We start from the raw sequence: 21,795 nt of genomic DNA on the forward strand, positions 1-21,795 counted from the left end.
CTATGCAAGGAACACGTACACACCCTAAAGCTGCTAAATTATCACTTAGTTTTGTTACACCCTGTATATCTCCAGGGAAATTCCTAAAATTTCCCTGGAGATATTGTGCATGAAAAACATTTCTTGCATCTTCCACAACAGGATATTGCCGCCCTTCTTTTGAGTATGCAGAACCGCTGCAGATGTGTCAGGGGCAGTCAGGGGAGTCTTAGGTTCATCCACAGATTATTAATTTTAAGTTTACATAATTGCAAACTAATATCGTTCAAACTTATAAGTTATAATATAAATTATATTGCTGTGGTTGTTGCAACTACGTAAAATGGGTTTTTTTAAAACACGTTTTTAGTAAAGGAAATGTCATTATTTAAGTATAAAATAAATACCGTTTTAAAATTGAGAAAATTTCCTATACGCAAAGGTATATATCAGTACACAATTTGAAAAATTCTGCTCGATAGAAAAAAATCTCAAAGATGACTGTTATAACGCTGTTTTTCATAATTAAATCATTTTATGGCTAAATTACACACTTTCTAGAAAAAACAAAAAAATGTAGTATATTGTGTCGTAACCTAACGTAAACGATTTGATATATTTGATTTGTGTAATACTAAAAATAAAAGGTTTTTACTATTATTTTCTATTATCAAAGCACGCGGCGAGCGCGTATCAGCCACTGTACAAGGCGCGCTGATATGAATGTTATTTTAATGTCCTTAACGTCGATATTCGTATTGACAGACATCGACCTGCTTATTTTAGGGACTACTGGGCCTTAAGGACGAATTTCGAACCTTGGGCGATCTCTAGTGATATCGGCTATATAAGATTAAACGGCTTTGTTGCCAAATGCCAAGACAACTGACAAGTCACCATAGCTGGGCACCGCTAATCAAATAGTTAACTTCGTTAATCGTTAGTCCGTTAAACAAAATGTTAGCTTCGTTAAACGTTAGGGTGTTACATTTTGGACGAATTAACGGAAGTTAACGTTAATCGTTAATCCGTTAATATGTAATATGGCCTTGTTGTAACTTATATCATTGCGTTAGTGTACATACAAAACCTGTTGGTTTAAGGTTTTGGAAGTTAAAATGTTAGTCATTTTAAAATACTTCTATAATTATTATTGTATTCTACCTAACTAAATTATACTGCACTCTCAGACTTCTGTATCAACATGCAAATGATTTATAATAAGAATAAACAAATCACTCTCTCTATAAGCACCGGCGCTGAGTAATGAAATGATAAAACGAAACAAATCTCTTCTCACTCGCACGCGCCTGAAAACCTATCTAGTATTGTTTTTGTTTCACTCGCTGCTGCCGTGTCGCGGCGCCATGCTGCCCGCCTGCCCGGCACTTGTCGTTTCATCTAACTGTCTGAACCTGTTTTCGCGCCGCGCCGCGGTGCCGTGCAGTAAATAGTAGGTATTGGATTAACGATTAACGGACTTCTGCATATTAACGGAAGTTAACAAGTCCGTTAATATTTTTAAAAGTTAACTTAAACGTTAATCCGTTAATCAAAATGTTAACTTCGTTAATTAACGGATTAACGAGTTAATGCCCAGCTATGCAAGTCACATTAGATTTTAGAAAAAACAGCAAAAATAAATACACAGCAATCATTAAAAGTCAAACACATCACTTAAAACTTAATACTTTATTTATACATAATATTTACATAACAAAATAACAAAACCCCCTCCCCAAATTAAGCAGCTATGGCCGTACTCCTCTGGTCGTTCTCTGAAATGGTCTTCTTGAGGAAGCTTCTTCGGAAGCTGTCCCTGAAGGTGCGAGCTCGTCCGAAGGTCCACTCTCTATTCTTCTTGGGGCCAGTCAACGTGGCTATTAGGATGAGGACCAGACCCAATGACATCAAGACGATCCACACGTATGGGGTGCGGAAATCTGTAAAGATGTTTTAGGTGAGCAATAGTGATTTAGGAAATAAAGATTTGAGAAATTGAAAACGTTTCATATCTCGTAACTTTTGTTTTTGTTCTGAATACAATCCTAAAGTGTCATCACACGCTTACTTGGAAAAGTATTTTTATGTGTCACTTCACGTTAAACTCATTTACCGATTAAAGGCTGTCACAGACAGAGCAGGTAATGTATATTAATGTACATTACATCCCGGGATGTATATCTTTACATTATATTAATGTATCACACACACAACAGGTAATGTAATGTATCTTTCCCTTTATTTCAATGCTAAACGCCCCGCTTGACGCACATTTTAGCTGCTAAAGTGTTATACAGGCTGTACTTGCTATTTGATTCACTATATAGTTCATCAGAATATAATTCGGATTGTAATTTTGATGCGCGCATTGTTACATATTGTACCAAAAACAGAACGATGTGGATTGAAGATATTTGATTGAAAATATAGGCTCTGGGGAACAGACTGCCTGCAGTACCTGCTGTAAAGTGCTGTGCTAAGGTGGCAAGTGGCAACACTGTGTGTATCTGTCTATCATACATATATAATATAATCACAGACATTTTTGAACACCCTATGAGAGAAGAGATGTATCGTAATATACAGAAATATATTGAGATGTATTGAGATGTATTTAGATGTATCAAAATATATATGTATATTTTCATATAGCTCGGTATCTTAAGATACGAAGATGTAAAAATATACATTATAGCTGCTGTGTGTGGTCTCCTGACGATTTCTATAGAAAGATGTATTGATATGTATCGTGCTATAATATACATCTTTACATTACCTGCTCTGTGTGTGACAAGCTTAAGCTGATCGCACATTTGTCAGCACCGCGCCGTATGCGCATACGCATTGAACCGCATAGCACACGAAATGGTGCGCGTACGGTGCGGGTGAATGTGCGAGGTTTCACATCATTTCATACAACGAATTCTATGATGCGGCGCGTTCGGCGCGTGCGTGCTGATAAATGTGCGATCACCTTTAGAGATAACATTGGTAAAAATATCAATAAGTTGCTCGCTGAAGCAAAGTTTAAAATTAGGGTAAAGGCGATACTCACAGACAATGGTGACCGGATGATCGGACTCAGGGTCGAAACCTCCGGGAATCTCGATGGTGTGACCAGTAACCCGGGACAGCTCCTCCTGACCCTTGACCCTGGCGACTACAGTCCAGGGGTGGTGGTCCAACATGGTGGGATGTTCCACCACCAAGCCGCATCTTCCGGTAGCTAAGTTCTGGATGGAGTGGTAGCCTTCAGGTATCTGCTCATCTTCGTTGGTGAAACCTGAAAGTTAGATTTAATATATAAGACGTTGAGTATTTGATACATAGGACATTTCCTGTGCCTATAATTTAAACCGTGCCATTCGACTTAGTGATCATCATTCTTCACATTTTATAGTAGAGGAGGGGAGGGTGCTATTTTTGTAGTCACTCGAGCGTCATGGAGACCTAGTAGGTTTTGTACATTAGGTAAAGCTGATAAAAAAAAGTGTTTTTTTTATTTTAGCGGTGGGTTCAGAAACTGCAGCCATTTTAAAAATAAAAAAAATAAAATAAAAATAAAAATTGTTTTATTTCTGAATAAATTTGAATCAAATATTTTCAGAATGTTGAACTACATGTTGCCTACCACCATGTAGTTTTGAGCACTAAAGTTTTGAAAAAGAAAATATATTTAGAAAATTGCTTATTTAGGTAAATTATAAATATATTTTAGATAACGAGGACTTAATCATTTAGTTTAGAGCAAAATAAAATATCGGCGAAGCTTAGTTAAGAAAATATGATGCTTTATTTTTTTATATTTTAAAATGTCCCTACAGGCTTAAATAACCTTTGAATCGTCAGTGCTTAATATGGAAGCTTCTTTGGGTATCTCAATCTGACAGATCCGACGACATTTCAGTATAAAAAAAAAGATTACCCACCACATATTTTGAAGAGTTTTGTCCTTGACCTCGTCCTTGGTTTTAACTTTTTTAGAATAACTTCCTCTCTGATGTGAAGTTACATTTTATTTTTATTTTTTGGCCTGCAGTAGAGTGTTAATGTGTGGTCTACAGTTGCACTTCGCCCAGTCATCACAAGCAAATCGCCTAACAAGTAACAGCACCCCACCGGTCAATCTTGAGTCTTGAGTCGTGTTAAGGACTTTTGAAACTAGTCAAGCAGTAGCTTAACATACTGAAATAGTGGTTCTAAATAATTGTGAAGTGCTACTGAAGCTTTAGGTACTAACCAACACCATCGATCCTCACGAAGCGGCAGTATTCGAGCGCGCTCTGTCTGTACACCTGCGCCTCAATGTGCAGCTGACTGCCCACCTGATGCTGTTCCACCGACATGGCGTCTGCACAGAAACACGCATTAAATATTATTACATTCCAGACTAGGGAACTATAAATAACGGAAAACGGAGATAGTCGGAATGCAACAGCATTTGACTTTGTTTTCTAGGAACCTTCGGATTTTAAGCTTAAAGTTAAAGGTTTGATTTACACAGTCAAACCGCTGGTTTCTTCTTAAGTCAAAAAAGGTTGCCAAAGCTAAACTAAAGCTATGGTCGGACAGCAGAAATAAATTTACTTTTGTCTTGAAGGTAGCGTAGGTTAGTATGTTTTATATCATTGGTTGTAAAGTGTAAGAATCGTTTGCAAGCTTTAATATGGTAATACCCACCATGAACAGAAAGAGCGATGTTCGCCCGTTGTTCCACATGGTGTTCCACCAGGCCGACGTGGCAGCTCCACGAGCCGGAGTCTGACGCTGCCAGACCGCTGAACCTCGCACCACACTCCCCAGCATCCAAACCCGCGCCTAAATACGTCGCTGTCTCGAGAGTTTGGCCTGTAAAAATGGATGAACTTTAAAAATTGCTCTTAACAGGAAACAGTATGGAAATGTAATATGTAATCGGGTTACTAATGATTCGATGAGAGAGCAGAGTGCAGACGGAGAGTCTAAGCCCCACGATAAATCCTTTAGTACTTATAAGGAATTGCTTTGGGGGTTATTAAAATGCCCGCTTTCGCGCTTTGGCATTCGGTTACAGTTTTCTGCTCAAGAGTGGTATTTATCTCGTAGGGCTAGCCTATTTTTGGCAAACTTGGCTTTTGACCCACATTTAACTTTCTATTAAAAATATTACCCCAATTCAACCTGCAGCCTAGAATCTAACATGATCCTGACTCCTCAGGAATAATCAAAATAACAAGACACAGAGTTACATACTTTATCAGGCTAGAATGTTATAGTACATTGTGTATCAGACTCACCAGGCTCAAGGTTGAAGACGGTACCGTTGCGGGCGCGGAAGTAGCAGTACCTGATGGGCGCCTGCACGGAGCACATCATGGAGACAGTGTCACCCGTCACCGCCGTGATCTCGTCTCGCTCAGCCCGCAGTGTCGGCTCTGAAAGGAATAGGTAATATTTTGAGGAACAACTATAAAGATAGTAGGTAACTTTACCAATTATTATGAGGAAATATTAGTTTAAAAGCCTTCAAAAGTTCTGGGCCGATTTTGGTGAAAAGCAGATGTTGACGAGGATGGACATAGGCAACTTTGTATTTAGACAAAATCTATTGGCTAGAAGAACAATGAATGGATGACCTTCAGGTTGTCATCGTGTGAACTGTAAACCATATTAAGGTCAATTTAAACATTTCTAGATGTTGCCCTTTCGTTGCGTGCAAATTCATACTTACCTACATTGCACAAAAACCCTACGCAGAATAAAAAGTATCCTATTCTCTTTTCCGGCGCTTAAATTATCCCCATATAAAATTTAATCAAAATCAAAGCTAAATAGACAGACAGACTGACAGACATTTATATTATTTGGATGCATATTATCACGTTAGTCTAAAGCTGTGTAATAATTTCTGATAAAAATCTGCAACCACTAAAACCTTAGTAATGTTATTGTCGTCTGTATGTTTAAATAAGTCTGTTTCATGCACATTTATCCTTGTAGGTATTTTAGCACCAACTTTGTAAAGAAATACTTCACAAACTATGTCACGGTAGATAATATTCAAATCGAGATTAGCCGCGTATTTATATCGTACAGGTGGATCAATGTCCTTCACATTATCATTCTGAATTCTCTTCTTACTTACATAAAATATATTCTCTAAAGCGGAATCTTGTGCATACGAAATTTTGTAATTTAAAACTTAAGTTTTAACTAGCACCTTAATATCTATGGTTACCTTTTGCAACTATATAATTGATGACTACGATGATAACAGCGACGAATTTTTAATAGGCATGAATCAACGTATCATTTTAAATTGACGATAATAGTAAAGACGATAGAAAATCTTGCTAAATTGCATGGTCAATGGACATATTTTAAATGACGATGAAGTTGCTGTTAAGCCCCATTTTTGGCCTTTTTATCTCAACACGCCAATTTTATTAAAATGTTTTTCTATTTGTTGGCCCACCACACGTTCCCATCACAGCAACTGCCAAATACCTTGTATGACTTCAGCCGCCACTTCAGGATCTCTCAGTGCCCAGGGGCAAAGCACGCTCAGGAATCCGAAGTAGGTTTCCGCTTCGGTCTCCACTCCACATCGCCACAACCCCAGGTCTGACACCACGGGATCCGTGATCTGGATGCCGCACTCGTGCGTGTGGACTCCGGATGAGTAGCTGGAAATATCAGTATAGTGAATGTAGATAATAGAAGACTTTTTGTTCTTACTTCTTACATTAATAATAATTATTAAAACACATAAAAATACTCATAGTAAAAATTAAAACTATAGGTTCATGCTGTATAAACAGGTGTGTTACTAGTGATCCGCCCGGTTCCGCCCGTGGTACATATAACATACATAATATTACATAGCCTATACCACTCAGGGACGTCTTAGCTAGCTCATCATACAATGGTGAAAGAATTTTTGAAATTGGTCCAGTAGTTCCTGAGATTATCGCGTTCAAACAAACAAACAAAAAAGATTAATGGTATCTAAGATATATAACGCGTTACGCGACATTCACTAGAAGTTGAAATATATAAGCGTGAAATATAAAAAAAAAAACATTTAATCATAAAAAATGTATTTTATTTATTTTCATACGCTATTACAAGTTACATAATATGACCTTGGATCACACAACAATTTGAACGGTTAGTTTAGCGTAGTGAATGTTTGTTTTCCTTGTCGGCGAATCAATACCTAGACTGACGTGAAATAATTCTTAAAAATCAAATAGTAAAAATAGTTCTTCTGGTATCACTTTCTAAGAAATAAAGTAAATTCTATTGACCATCGGTTCTTTGGTACCATCTGTTACGCCACCTGATTCTCCTTCGAGGGTTATGCCCCATAATCCTCCCAACATCGTTGAACAATGTATAACAAGGAGAAAAAAGGAAACTGTGCTTAACCTAGTTCTCTGTTAGAAAATAAAATCATCTTACCTGACTCCTCTTCCGTGGAAGCTGTATCTGCTCTCCCCGACACCTTCTGTCGCGATGAGGACCTTGCCTGACGGCTTGCGGAACTTGCAGGTGCGCACTGGGTCAGAGCTGGCCACGGAACAGGTGAGGGTCACGACGGGCTTGTTGGCTACCACGCTAGTGGTGACAACTGGCTTGGTCGCTGGAATATGGTGGTGGTTGTTGTAGAAAAAGTAAAAGGATTTTATGTATTCCTTACAAGCTCGCATCTAGTTTCCAGTAGTGACCAAAATAGTAAAGAAAAAATTATAATTGACGAGCCGAAATATTATACAAACAGTAAAGTAAAAAGAAATGTGAATTTAACGAAAGATCTTGTATTGATGCAAAGAAAGCAAAATTGTCTAACTAAAGTATGAACTATATAAAACCGCCTAACCTTTTTTAACTCCTGAAGGTATAGTTAATCTTACCTGCTTCCACAACGCTAACAGTAATTTGCTCATCGTTGGTCAAAACTTGTCCTTGCAGCCCGTAGGATATTCTCCAAGTACCGCGGTGTTCTAAGGTGACTCTGTCCAACGTGATGTTGCACCTTCCGAAACCTTCAGACACGAGGTAACCCAGGGGATCTGTTACTCTGCAGTAAATGGCATTCTCAGGTCCAACATTAATTGATGCAGGACGATCCAAGGTCAAGGTAACATCTGAGGATGTAATAGCATTTTCTGCGCCTGTAAATTTGTATTTATTAAATTTATTTAGGCAAAACCTTTTTTATTAACAAGACTATGAGATGCAGCAGTACCTGCAGTACCTATCGTAGAAAAAAGAATATATTACTGTTGATCTGATTGTAATTAGTTTCATCAAGCCCCATACGGTCACCGGTGACCGAGGCATAATAGAAATTCTATTGTGTCTCGTTTTTCCACGATCGACGGCTTATTATGGTTAAGCAATTTGTCAATCAATGTTAGTAGTAGTTTAAGATATTGAACTTTCCGTACCGTGAGTGAGAGTCACTTTGAATGGTGCTCGGTAAGTAATGGTCTTTCCGTAAACAATCTCCCATGTTCCCTGTTCGTTGATGTTGACATTTTTAACAACGTATCCGCAGCTGTCCTCATAACGAGGATCAACCTCATAGTTGCTAACTGCAACGCCATTTGGTCCCTTCAACACGCAAGTTTCGTGTTCATTGGTAGCATCGCTCAATCGAATGTAGAAATCGCTGCCAGCCGCTATTAGAATTTCGTCTACGTTCGTATCAACTGTTTCTGTAAGAAATCATGAATTCGGTATTACATTATCTATAGCTTCTTTATAGCCATCATTATCGGTATTTAGATTTTTATCTTTTTTACGTGACTCGATAAGCGTGCATTATTAATTACCTTCGACGTGGATAGTGAACGGTAATCTCATTTGGGTTCTTGCTCCGAAGGTGGAGATAGTGGCTATGAGGGTCCATCTTCCGACGACGTCTCCGTTCTGAACTTTGATTTTGATACCGCAGGCGACATTGTCACTGGAATATAGATCTACTCCGTCCATCCTGAAGGCACTCATGGGGTACTGCATTCCAGATGGAGTCAGTATGTCGCATGACTCTGTTGTTTGGAAGGACGGATCACCCTGACGGATCACGACTTCGTGATCAGCTCCAAGTTTTGTTTCAATTTTCTCTTCTGTCAGATACTCCACGGCAATATTGTCGGCGACTGTTGAAAATATAAGCTTTTATTACTACCTAATATTATATTAGTCAAATTTTAAAAATAATATTCAAAGCGTTACCAAGAAAATACTATTTCAAAATATAAGAGGTACCAGACTTAACATCGGATTTTATTAAGTATAGCTAATTTTGGACATTCCTACCTCGTCATTATAATAATCCAATAATAAATACCAGTATGATATTAATTCAATCAATTAAAACTTCAATGTTTATCTTATCCGAATTAAGATAACGGTTTCTAACCAACTTTACCAGTTTTTCTGGTATCAACTTGGCATCTTTAAAAATAATTCGTCCCGTGTTATTATTAGAAGGTTTTCTTTATTTAGCGTGTTTATTTCAAGCTCTTGTATGACCTCTATTAACCCAGATGTACATTGTACAGTCGCCGTCAAACCTTTAGAGCTTAGGCACTTACCATCGACCGTGTGCATATTAACTGCACTTTTAAGATCGCCTGGTAAAACTGATGAAGGCAATTGAACCAATATTTTTCACTGACGGATTTTGATCTAGTAACACAATGATAATTTCAGAGACCCTCACTCACTCGTCCTACCGCAGAGACCGAAGAATCTGCGTATTTTTGGCGAGCTATTTCAAAGTGGTCGAAGCCCAATATACATGGATCTTCATGTACAAATTTCATGTATAATGTAGGAGCATCTTTAGGCTTCCATAAATCTATATATATATATATATATATATATATATATATATATATATATATATATATATATATATATATATATATATATATATATATATATATATATATATATATATATATATATATATATATATATATATATATATATCTATATATATAAAAATCAATTGCTGTTCGTTAGTCTCGCTAAAACTCGAGAACGGCTGAACGGATTTATCTTATCTTGGTCTTGAATTATTCGTGGAGGTCTAGGGAAGGTTTAAAAGGTGAGAAAAAATCGAATAATTGCCGGGAAAATCCTCAAAACAGCATTTTTCTATTTCCCATACAAACGTTTTCTAAATAAAATGGAGAGTCAATTTGTAATTTATTACCGCTGCATAAAGTTCAAATTCGCGTGCGCGTTGGAGGACCTAATATCGCGTTCTGAAACTCAACAAAAGTGAAAGTGAATCGCGAACGCGACAAAATTGCAGTCTCAAAATACATAGTACATAAATAAACACAATTTTAGCTAACTTCAGTTGTTACTCTGTCCGATTATTTTTTTATTTTAGCTAACTTAAGTTGTTACTCTGTCCGATTATTTTTTTAATAAGACTATATAGAAATCGAAAGATAAATCTATATATATAAAAATCAATTGCTGTTCGTTAGTCTCGCTAAAACTCGAGAACGGCTGAACGGATTTATCTTATCTTGGCCAATTTTGATGAAATTTTTTGTGTGTGTTCGTGGAGATTCGAGAATGGTTTAGATTTACAGTTTGGTCTACTGGAAAATGTTTTTTCAATTAATTTCTTATTTATAAGGAGTTGTTGATTTTGGAATGTTTTACATTAGATCCGGCGGACGGCGTTATCATCGCATTCAATATTATTCTATTTCAATTTTAGTTTGTCCTGACAGATGGTGCTACGATTAATTTGAAAAAAATTTTGTTATTCAATTCATGTGCTGATTAAAATATTAAATAAATAACACATAGGCTACAATTTTAACCGACTTTCAAAATGGGGGAGGTGTTATGTTCGTTTTCTTATATTCAACGATTACTCCGCCGTTGGTTAACCGATTTTCAAAATTTTTCTTTTGGTATATAGGGTATCATCCCAATTTGGTATTATATTCAGAAAAGTGATGATCTGATGAAGGATCCATAAGTAATCGAGGGAACTCCTCAAAACTTATAGGGAAACATATGGTGACTTCGGTTTCGTGAGAAGTATTCTAAGCATATGCTACCAACAAGTAAGATTTTGCACCGAGATATACCTGGTATACTGTGGTTCGGAAGGTGCTGAGAGAATTCCTGATTCTTTATAGATACAAGTTTGGGAGTTTCGGCGTTGTTTTAAGAACAGAAAGCATATGCTACTATGCAAATTACATTCTTCATCATCATCATCATCATCATCACTACCATATCATAGTCTTTTAGATCGAGACTCGAGTTTGTCAAGCGATAATTAAAAAAAATCTATATCTACCTAATATTATAAACCTGAAGAGTATGTTTGCTTGAACGCGTCAATCTCAGAAACTACAGGTCCGATTTAAAAACTCATCTCAGTGTTAGATAGATCATTTATCGAGTAAGACTCATCATTTATCGAGAAGGTTATATTATATTATTACTCTAAGACTAATACGACAGAAGAAACTCAGGAAAATGTGGGAAAAACGGGGGAAATATTTTTTATGGGAAAATGTACCTACGGATTCTGTAAAATTTCTAATTTACGCGGGCGAAGCCGCGCGGGACATCTAGTATATTTATAAAAATGGATCTTCAATTGTGTTAGTAACGCTATAACTCGATAACGGCTGGACCGATTTGGCTAATCCTACTAATATTATAAAGGCGAAAGTTTGTTTGGATGTGTGGATGTGTGGATGTATGGATGTTTGTTACTCTTTCGCGCAAAAACTACTGAACGGATTTTAATGAAACTTTACAATAATATAGCTTATACATCAGAATAACACATAGGCTACAATTTTACCGACTTTTAAAATGGGGGAGGTTAGGTTAGGTTAGGTTAGGTTAGTCTTAGCGTTATAATATATTAATATAACATATTAATATATTATAACGCTAAGACTAATACGACCGAAGAAACTCAGGAAAATGTGGGAAAAACGCGGGAAATATTAGAAATTACGAACTACTGGAGCAATTTTATGGCAATATTTGGCACAGATATAGAGTAAACCAAATGAGGGGACTAGGGACATAGGCTATTTTTATGGGAAAATGTACGGTTTCTGTAAGATTCCTAATTTACGCGGGCGCGGGACACCTAGTTTTAGTCATAAAATATTCGTAGAAGTCCAGGGAAGGTTTTAAAGTGACACCAAGTTCACCGGGACAGCTAGTGATGTATAGTTAATAGTTATATTATAATGTATAGTAGGACTTAGGAGGTAGAGATATTTTAGTGCGATTGAATCTAAAATCTGCTTTCTTCTTACCTGGTAAAGGATTGACTGTAAGGTTGAACATCCGCGACTTGGTTCCAGACGTGTCCTCAGCGTACAGAATCCAGGAACCGCTGTCGTTTTCGTCCAAGTTGCTCACGCGGACGGCGCATTCAAACAACTCCTGGGAATTCTTCTGGTACTTTTCATTGGACTCATCTGTCGGTATGAACTCCACTGTGTCACCGTTTGCCGTCTCCAGGTAACATTTGGCCACCGGGTTCATACTAAATATGGAGAATTCTGTGTTCTCCCCAACTTCTACATTTCTAGTTTCAGCGGTTTCAGCGAGTTCTGCGGAATGTCCACCTGAAAAGAATATTATTTTGTTACTGTAGGATCCTTTCAACACCCAAGCGGTCGAATTCGACCGCGATAACAATAGAATAACAATAGATTTCCAAGAATCCGCGACCGAGGGATCTACATACTGTGAATATTTACTTAGTTCTCTTTAGATTAACATATAAAAATCAACCCATGTAAATCCCCATTTGCGAAAATTGCTTCACATACACCTATGTTTGATGATGATGACCTTATGTGTTTTTCTTCTGTAATATTATACGTGGGAGAGCCATGCTTCGGCACGAATGGGCTGGCTCGACCGGAGAAATACCACGTTCTCACAGAAAACCGGCGTAAAACAGCGCTTGCGCTGTGTTTCGCCGAGTGAGTGAGTTTACCGGAGGCCCAATTCCCTTCCCTATCCTCCCCTTTTCCCTTCCCTTCCCATCCCTACCCTCCCATATTATCCAATTCCCTCTTAAAAGGCCGGCAACGCACCTGCAGCTCTCCTGATGCTGCGAGTGTCCATGGGCGACGGAAGTTGCTTTCCATCAGGTGACCCGTTTGCTCGTTTTCCCCCTTATTTCATTAAAAAAAAATACTGACTGTACTTAAGTTACAAAGAATAACAATAATGTTTCTATTGTACGACAGTTGCTTTACACGAAAAAGCATTTAAATAAGGCTTATAATTAACTGATCACCAGAAATAGTAACATTTCACAGACAAAAATAGTAAACGATCACCAAAATACAGACCACCATTTTAATGTAAAATGATAACCAAAGATTTAACATCTTAAAACCAAAAATAGTAAATGATCACCAAAATAAGTAAATGATCACCAAAATTAGTAAATGATCACCAACATCATACTAGCATTTTAAAGTAAAATGATAACCAAAATTAGTAAATGATCACCAACACTATACTAGCATTTTAATGTAAAATGATCACCAAAGATTTATTATCTCGCTATCCTATTTATGCAAAATGACTCCAAATAAATCATTGTTACTTAAACCAAAAGTAGTTAACGATCACCAACATTAAATACGTTAGCATTTTAATGTAAAATTATAACCGAATATATTTTTATTTAGCAAATATCCTAGTAAAGAGAAGAAGACAGATAGACGGACAGACAGACATCGAAATCTCAGTAAAAGAGTCCCGTTTGTACCCTTTGGATACGGAACCCAAAAAACGGGACTCTATTACTGAGACTTCGATGTCTCTCCGTCTGTCCGTCCGTCTGTCTTTCTCTAGGGCCTAGGCTGTATCTCAAGAACCGCTCCAGCTAGACTTCTAAAAATTACACAGATTGTGTACTTATATCTGTTGCCGCTATAACAACAAGTACTAAAACAAAATAAAATTATTATTTAAGGGGGTCTCTCATACAACAAACGTTATTTTTTAGGCCTTTTTTGCTCGATATCAATAATGGCAACCGATAGGCACGTTGATATTTTCGCAAAGGCCTTGATTATATTATGTTAACTTCAATAATTAGGTAATAATAATAATAATAAAATAATTTAAAAGGGGCTCCCATACAAAAACACAACTTTAGGTCTAATTTTGTTCTATAACGGTACGGAACCCTCCATGTCCGACTCACACTTGGCCGATTATTTTGTTAATAATATGCTTACATGTTTTGTCAATCGTAGTGATTTATTTGGACAAAAATATCGCATTGATTTGCTCACAAGGATTTGGTGATCATTTACTATATTTGGTGATCATTTACTATATATAGTGATCATTTACTATATTTGGTGATCATTTACTAAATTTGGTGGTCATTTACTATATTTGGTGATCATTTACTTTATTTGGTGGTCATTTACTATATTTGGTGTTCGATTACAATTTGAAGTGTTGTCATGACTAAAATAGCTGGTAGTATTGCAATTTTAGACTTTATTTTTTTGGTGTTAATTATCTATTTTTGGTAAACAAGTTTAGGGTATCAGTGCATTTTTTGGTGGTCATTATATTTGCTCCCTTTAAATAACTTGTGCTCTTCGTAACCATAACTTGAGTAACGTGTGCTGCTTGTGCTAACCAGATAATCTATGTGCTATATTTTGCACGTATTTCGAAATATGATTTCTTTCAATTGTTTTGTTGTAACAAAAACGTTTTAAAGTTGAGAATAAGTTATAAGTTAATCTGTGTAAGATTTTCCCACGATCAAAGGTTTCACTTATGTTATAATGTGATATTAACATTGTGTTTACAAGTGCTTGGTGCTTACATACTGCTATAATTGCATGTCGTCGCATTCTCTTATAACTTGTTGCAATATTTGATTAGTACAGGCAGATTATTGAGTAATGACAATAAAATGTGTTCTGTATGCGATATGTTTTACATTAGCAGCTCGGTTGTTTATAAGCAAAATCTTTGTAAGCTTCAGTAGGCCTACTACGAAACCGTTTTGAGACTCAAACTATCGGAAGAGAATGCCGCGTCCTGCTCTAACAACGTCATTTCACGTTTGTAAGAGTAGGACGCAACATTCTCGTACGATTGTTTGAGTCTCAAAACCGTTTCGTGGTATGGACCCAGGACCCCTCGAGCACAAGAAATATTTGTTGTTTGGCATATTATACCAGACTCCAGAGTTAATCACAAAAACTATTTGGTACTTGGATAAATAGTGACCGAGAAAATATGTTACTTTGAAATATGAAAAACAGACGTGGTCCAGACATTGTAAGAATATCTGACTAAACTCTTTCGATATTTGAAAGAAGATTAAAATTCAAGACTAGATTTTTATCAAACTATGTATTTACTTGGTGCTTTTTTTTATAAAATAAGGGGGCAAACGAGCAAACGGGTCACCTGATGGAAAGCAACTTCCGTCGCCCATGGACACTCGCAGCATCAGAAGAGCTGCTGTTGCGTTGCCAGCCTTTTGAGAGGGAATAGGGTAATAGGGGAGGGAATGGGTTGGGAAGGGAAGGGAATAGGGGAGGGTAGAGAAGGGAATAGGGTAGGGAATTGGGCCTCCGGTAAACTCACTCACTCGGCGAAACACAGTGCAAGCGCTGTTTTACGCCGGTTTTCTGTGAGAACGTGGTATTTTTCCGGTCGAGCCGGCCCATTCGTGCCGAAGCATGCTTGCTGATAGATTAGTCCATACTAATATTATAAATGCAAAAGTGTGGCGGTTTGGGCGTGAAGAGGTAACAATCTCTTGACGCCCAAACCGCTGAACCGATTTTGCTAAAATTTGGTATGGGTCTCGGGAAAGGACATAGAATACTTTTTATCCTTGAAAAACTTAGGTTCCCGCGCGAATTATATACGAATTTTGGCGTAACGGAGTTGCGGGCGTCGTCTAGTATAAAATAATTTTTATTTGTTGCTGGTAGATAGGTAATATTATTTGGTGTCATGTCGAAAAAGTTGATTAGAGTGAAGGACCTAGTTGGTAATACAATACCAGATTTACGATAATGATGGTGGTGTCACCACTTAACCCATAATGACGAGTACCTTTGTTCTATCCAAGGTCTCTCATAACACGATACCTGAATTTAAAGCGTTGATTTCATTATGCGCTTATCCCTCAGAACTGGACTTCTAAAATCTGTGGCTTATCCGATGCTATGTAAAAGGGTGGGAAATCCGTATTAATAATATAAATGCGAAAGTGTGTCTGTCTGTCTGTTATCTCTTAGCCTTAATCGCTGAACCGATTTGGTTGAATTTGACATGGAGATACCTACTTTAAGTCACGAGAAAGGATATAGGATACTTTTGTCCCGGTTGGAAAAATGTACGTTTCCCGTTTGTTACCTTATACCTTATTCACGCCGGAAAGGCTCAACCGATTTTAATGAAATTTGGTATGAAAGTACTTTGAGTCCCGGGAAAGTGCATTGTTGTAGAAAATCCTAGAAAAATGTACATTTTTGGCAACTCATTCCTACAAAACGTATTTCGGTCAATGTTCGATATGATTTCATTAATCGTAATATTCACTCAATCAAAAAATAAAGTAGGTAACAGTTGTCGTTCGAGGCAATTTATTTTTAACAACTGGGAAAAATATGGAAAAACCAAAACGGCCCAAAATTTGCAAAGAAAGGGCATAGGCTCGAAATAACCTGCAATTGGCATCATAATAATCGGGCCAAAATCCCAGTCAGTGTCTTTAAACACCAAAAAAACCGGTTTTAATAATTATATAAAAGTATGTAATACTTAAGTATGTATTAAGTTATAGCAGTAACATAAAGCTGATCTTAGTCCGGATAACAACACTATAATAATAATAAGTAGGTACAAGCGATCATACCAAAGTAAACAATGATTCTCAGAAACAAAATAACTACATAGCTACATAAAATATTCCAGCTAGAAACCATGCTTATAAAAATAATTTAAGGGCGAAGGAACACGAGGAAAACAAGACGTGAACGCGAACGTTAACTGTTTAAATATGGAACAGTTATTGACACTTATAATATTGTTTTATTTTGAAAGAACGAACCTGCAAACAAAATGGCGATGCCCGCCAACACGAATAACGCTCTCATGGTTGTCGAACGTGCGCGCGCGCAGGCTGACGACTAAAGTCCAACTGACATGCTACCAGTTACCACCCTTTAGTATCAATCCCAGTATCAGTTTCGGATCTCGGATATCTAATCCGTATTAATTAATAATGACAACATAAATGAAGATTAAAAATAAAGGTGTCTGCATAAGGCTAACTTTTCGGGTCAGTCAATGATATTTAAATATGAAAATGAGGAATATCATTGGGGTCAGTTCAAAATAGCCTATATATACTTAATTTAGGTATTTTCATAGTTGAAGACGCGTTGAAATTCTTCAAGAACATATTCTGAAATCTATGTTTAGCGCTATATACTTTTCGAGAAGAGTAAATCTTTATAAGATCATGTTATTATGATTTATGATTTAAGTCATATCTTCTGAGCTTGAGCCTGAGCGGGCACAAGCACAAGCCCATGTGGTCCATTTCGTCTGTGTTAAAGATAACGAGAGAACCTACCAAATATAAGTACTACTCTCTCTAGTCTCTACGCCATCTTGTTTCTTTACTTTTTGTTGTCAACTTTCAATCCCGTGCTTAAATTCAAGAAAAAGACTCTCCCCTACTTATTGTTAAATAGAAATCTGAAACTTAAGGGCCTGTTTTACCACTTCCTGATAAAGTACCATATTTGACAGATTCTCCATAAGTACTTTATCTGTAAAGTTAAGTTGTGGATAACTTATCCGGAACTTATCAGGAAGTGGTGAAACAAGCCCAGAGTCTTTCAAAATATATCTCTATAGTCTATACTCTAACTTTGGTACTACTAATATAATTATATATTCTGTGCTTAGGATAGAGAAAGTAGAGATCGAAAGAGATAAAATGTGTTATCTCAGGACATTCTAGACTTAAGATAAAACCTGGATAAGCGATTTGTATGTATACGTTTGTGTCATTGACTGTGTTAGCACGCTGATAACAATGATTTATCATCAGTACGAAGGTGCAAAGTGATGTAACTGATAATTATACCATTTTTAAATTTTAAAAAATATAACAAAATATGGTTCAAGTCAAATTTTAACATTCTTGTTACAAACTTTCATTATAAGAACAGGGTTTTGTAAATTTTAGTATAGGCAAAAGATGTTGAGCATTTCTCATAGAAACATAGAAGATAAAAGTATATCTTTCAGCGCCGCTATTTACACAGTGAACCCTATACCTACTAAGTACTACTTACTAGAGGTATTTCTCTATGTAAAAGGTTTTTATTATATTATATACTAATTTTTTGTAAATTGACAACGTTGAAGCCTGAAGGACAAAATATTGCTTGTAAATTAACAAAACTCTACAAAAGTAACTTATAGCCTTTTGCATCTATTAGCGTGTCGGATGAACGTCTATCTTTTATAATCTCGCAATGTAAATGTAAATGTTTTACTAGCAAACAGATATTCAAAGAATCAAATTGTATTATTGTGTATTTTTAAAGCATTGCATTGTAAGCCACTGTAGGACTATAATATACGAATTTTAAAATTAAAAATTTTAACGTGGGAGAGCCATGCTTCGGCACGAATGGGCCGGCTCGACCGGAGAAATACCACGTTCACTCAGGAAACCGGCATGAAACAGCGCTTGCGCAGTGTTTCGCCTAGTGAGTGAGTTTACCGGAGGCCCAATTCCCTTCCCTATCCTCCCCTTTTCCCTTCCCTTCCCATCCCTACCCTCCCCTATTATCCTATTCCCTCTTAAAAGGCCGGCAACGCACCTGCAGCTCTTCTGATGCTGCGAGTGTCCATGGGCGACGGAAGTTGCTTTCCATCAGGTGACCCGTTTGCTCGTTTGCCCCCTTATTTCATAAAAACAAAAAAAAATACATTTTTTGTCATTTTAAAGTATTGTTACTATGTTCATATATTTTTCCCAGTTGTATTAATCTACATAAATTATAAAACTATAGCTTACATTCTTGGAAAATCTAAAAGGAATTATAATTTACTTGTTGGGCAATATTATGAGTTATGACGCTTAGTTACTACTTCGTTAGACTATTAATATTTAACTAGCTATTTGTCCAAGCCTTGCTCGGTATTCGATAAAACAGGAATAAAATGACATTTTCTAAAAATTATTCCTAGCTAGATCGATTTATCGCCCCCGAAACCCCCTATATACTAAATTTCATGAAAATCGTTGAAGCCGATTCCGAGATTCCAATTATATAATATTTATATACAAGAATTGCTCGTTTAAAGATACCACCAGCTGTTTGACCGAGCTTTGCTCGGTATTCAATAAAACACGAATAAAATGACATTTTCTTAAAATTATTCTTAGCTAGATCGATTTGTCGCCCCCGAAACCCCCTATATACTAAATTTCATGAAAATCGTTGGAGCCGATTCCGAGATATATCCATACTAATATTATAAATGCGAAAGTATCTCTGTCTGTCTGTCTGTCTGTCTGTCTGTCTGTCTGTCTTGCTTTCACGCCAAAACTACTGAACCGATTGCAATGAAATTTTGTATACAGTTATTCTAGAGTCTGAGAAAGGACATAGGCTACATTTTGATGTGGGAAAATATCTTATTTCCATGAAAATTTCGATGAAAATGAATTCGCATTGCGCGTGGCCAGCGCTCATCCTGGGGGTCCTGGGTTCGAGTCCCGCAGGCGGAACAAAAAGTTTTCAATTTTCCTGGGTCTTGGATGTGTATTAAAATAAAAGTTCAAAAATCTTAAACATATTTTATGTATAATATTATAAAAAATCCAGAAATATATCGATGGAATGAACATTTTAGTTCTAATACGATTCAACAGATGGCGTTTTAATTTTTACTTTATTGTAACATAGAACTAATCATACTTATTAGTTAGTATGTTTTTGTTTATAGTTTTTAATACGTTAGAATATGATGTTTAATCCATACTAATATTATAAATGCGAAAGTATCTCTGTCTGTCTGTCTGTCTGTCTGTCTGTCTGTCTGTCTGTCTTGCTTTCACGCCAAAACTACTGAACCGATTGCAATGAAATTTTGTATACAGTTATTCTAGAGTCTGAGAAAGGACATAGGCTACATTTTGATGTGGGAAAATATCTTATTTCCATGAAAATTTTGATGAAAATGAATTTGCATTGCGCGTGGCCAGCGCTCATCCCGGGGGTCCTGGGTTCGAGTCCCGCAGGCGGAACAAAAAGCTTTCAATTTTCCTGGGTCTTGGATGTGTATTAAAATAAAATTTCAAAAATCTTAAACATATTTTATGTATAATATTATAAAAAATCCAGAAATATATCGATGGAATGAACATTTTAGTTCTAATACGATTCAACAGATGGCGTTTTATTTTTTACTTTATTGTAACATAGAACTAATCATACTTATTAGTTAGTATGTTTTTGTTTATAGTTTTTAATACGTTAGAATATTATCTATACTAATATTATAAATGCGAAAGTATCTCTGTCTGTCTGTCTGTCTGTCTCGCTTTCACGCCAAAACTACTGAACCGATAGTAATGAAATTTTGTACACAGATAGTCTAAAGCCTGAGAAAGGACATTGGCTACTTTTTAACTGGAAAAAGGGGTTGTAAGGGGGTGAAAATGCGTAAATTTGGTCAAATTAACTTAGTTCCAAAAACTTAAAACAGATGGCGCCAAGAGTCCCCTAGATCGCGCTATTACTTGCTCATACGTATTTCTATAAGAGGTGGTACCATATTGAGCTAGATATTTCGATTCTTTCGATTGTTATACACGTTATTAACTAATAACTCACCTACCAACTTAGACATCAAATTCAAAAACAACAGCGCCAAAACTACTGAACCGATTGTAATGAAATTTTGTACACAGATAGTCTAAAGCTTGAGAAAGGACATAGGCTACTTTTTAACTGGAAAAAGGGGTTGTAAGGGGGTGAAAATGCGTAAATTTGGTTAAATTAACTTAGTTCCAAAAAACTTAAAACAGATGGCGCCAAGAGTCCCCTAGATCGCGCTATTGCTTGCTCATGCGTATTTCTATAAGAGGTGGTACCATGTTGAGGTAGGTTTTACGATTCTTTCGATTGTTATACACGTTAATATTAACTAACTAGCTGTTGCCCGCGACTTCGTCCGCGTGGACTTTAGTTAATAGCGCGTGGTGTCAACAAAATTTGTGTCAAATTTAAAAACTTTTTAAAACCCTGGTAAGTGGTACCCCTCTTAGGGCCGCGTTACACCGGAATGGCAGCGCTGAAAGTGCTCGCCTCGCCGCTGCCATTCCGGTGTAGCGCGGCCCTTAATTAATCAAAATACCCAAAAACAGCTGTGCAGTGTGCACATAATCTATACTAATATCATAAATGCGAAAGTATCTCTGTCTGTCTGTCTGTCTCGCTTTCACGCCAAAACTACTGAACCGATTGTAATGAAATTTTGTATACAGATAGTTTAAAGCCTGAGAAAGGACATAGGCTACTTTTTTTACTGGAAAAAAGGGTTGTAAGGGGGTGAAAATGCGTAAATTTGTTCAAATTAAGTTAGTTCCAACAATTCATAATAGATGGCGCCGTGCGTCTTCTACATCGCGCTGACGCTTGCTCAAAAGTCTTCCTATAAGACGTGGTATCATCTTACATTTAAGTTTCGATTTTTTTCGATTGTTATATC

At 36.7% G+C, this 21,795-nt stretch overlaps 1 protein-coding gene and 1 long non-coding RNA gene across 3 annotated transcripts in view; one reads left to right on the forward strand and one right to left on the reverse strand.

Moving 5' to 3' along the window:
- Nucleotides 1-21,795, forward strand: part of LOC121736160 — a 326,212-nt gene that overhangs the window by 242,067 nt on the left and 62,350 nt on the right. The window lies entirely within an intron of this gene.
- On the reverse strand, nucleotides 1,659-17,186 carry LOC121736141. 2 transcript variants are annotated; one of them, XM_042127219.1, is made up of 12 exons: nucleotides 17,105-17,186; nucleotides 12,294-12,608; nucleotides 8,802-9,128; nucleotides 8,415-8,684; nucleotides 7,878-8,138; nucleotides 7,426-7,606; nucleotides 6,469-6,647; nucleotides 5,259-5,396; nucleotides 4,663-4,830; nucleotides 4,223-4,333; nucleotides 3,038-3,265; nucleotides 1,659-1,922 (listed from the first exon to the last, which is right to left on the reverse strand). In XM_042127219.1, the coding sequence occupies exons 1-12, from the start codon at nucleotides 17,148-17,150 to the stop codon at nucleotides 1,723-1,725; spliced, it is 2,424 nt and encodes an 807-aa protein (XP_041983153.1). In that variant the 5' UTR covers nucleotides 17,151-17,186; the 3' UTR covers nucleotides 1,659-1,722. The 2 variants fall into 2 exon arrangements, with proteins under 2 accessions (XP_041983153.1, XP_041983154.1); XM_042127220.1 differs by having other exon boundaries at nucleotides 12,294-12,604; nucleotides 17,101-17,186.

The sequence above is a fragment of the Aricia agestis genome, chromosome 18, assembly GCF_905147365.1.
Source record: "Aricia agestis chromosome 18, ilAriAges1.1, whole genome shotgun sequence".
NCBI lineage: Eukaryota > Metazoa > Arthropoda > Insecta > Lepidoptera > Lycaenidae > Aricia > Aricia agestis.

What these genes read in the sequence shown, in the direction of transcription:
- LOC121736141 (XM_042127219.1), bottom strand. Translation starts at nt 17,150, where the DNA reads ATGAGAGCGTTATTCGTGTTGGCGGGCATCGCCATTTTGTTTGCAG. An exon ending in CATCGCTCTTTCTGTTCATG is followed by an intron (nt 4,334 to 4,662) that starts GTGGGTATTACC and finishes GTTTCTGTGCAG; the next exon opens with ACGCCATGTCGGTGGAACAG. An exon ending in TCATCCGGTCACCATTGTCT is followed by an intron (nt 1,923 to 3,037) that starts GTGAGTATCGCC and finishes ACATCTTTACAG; the next exon opens with ATTTCCGCACCCCATACGTG.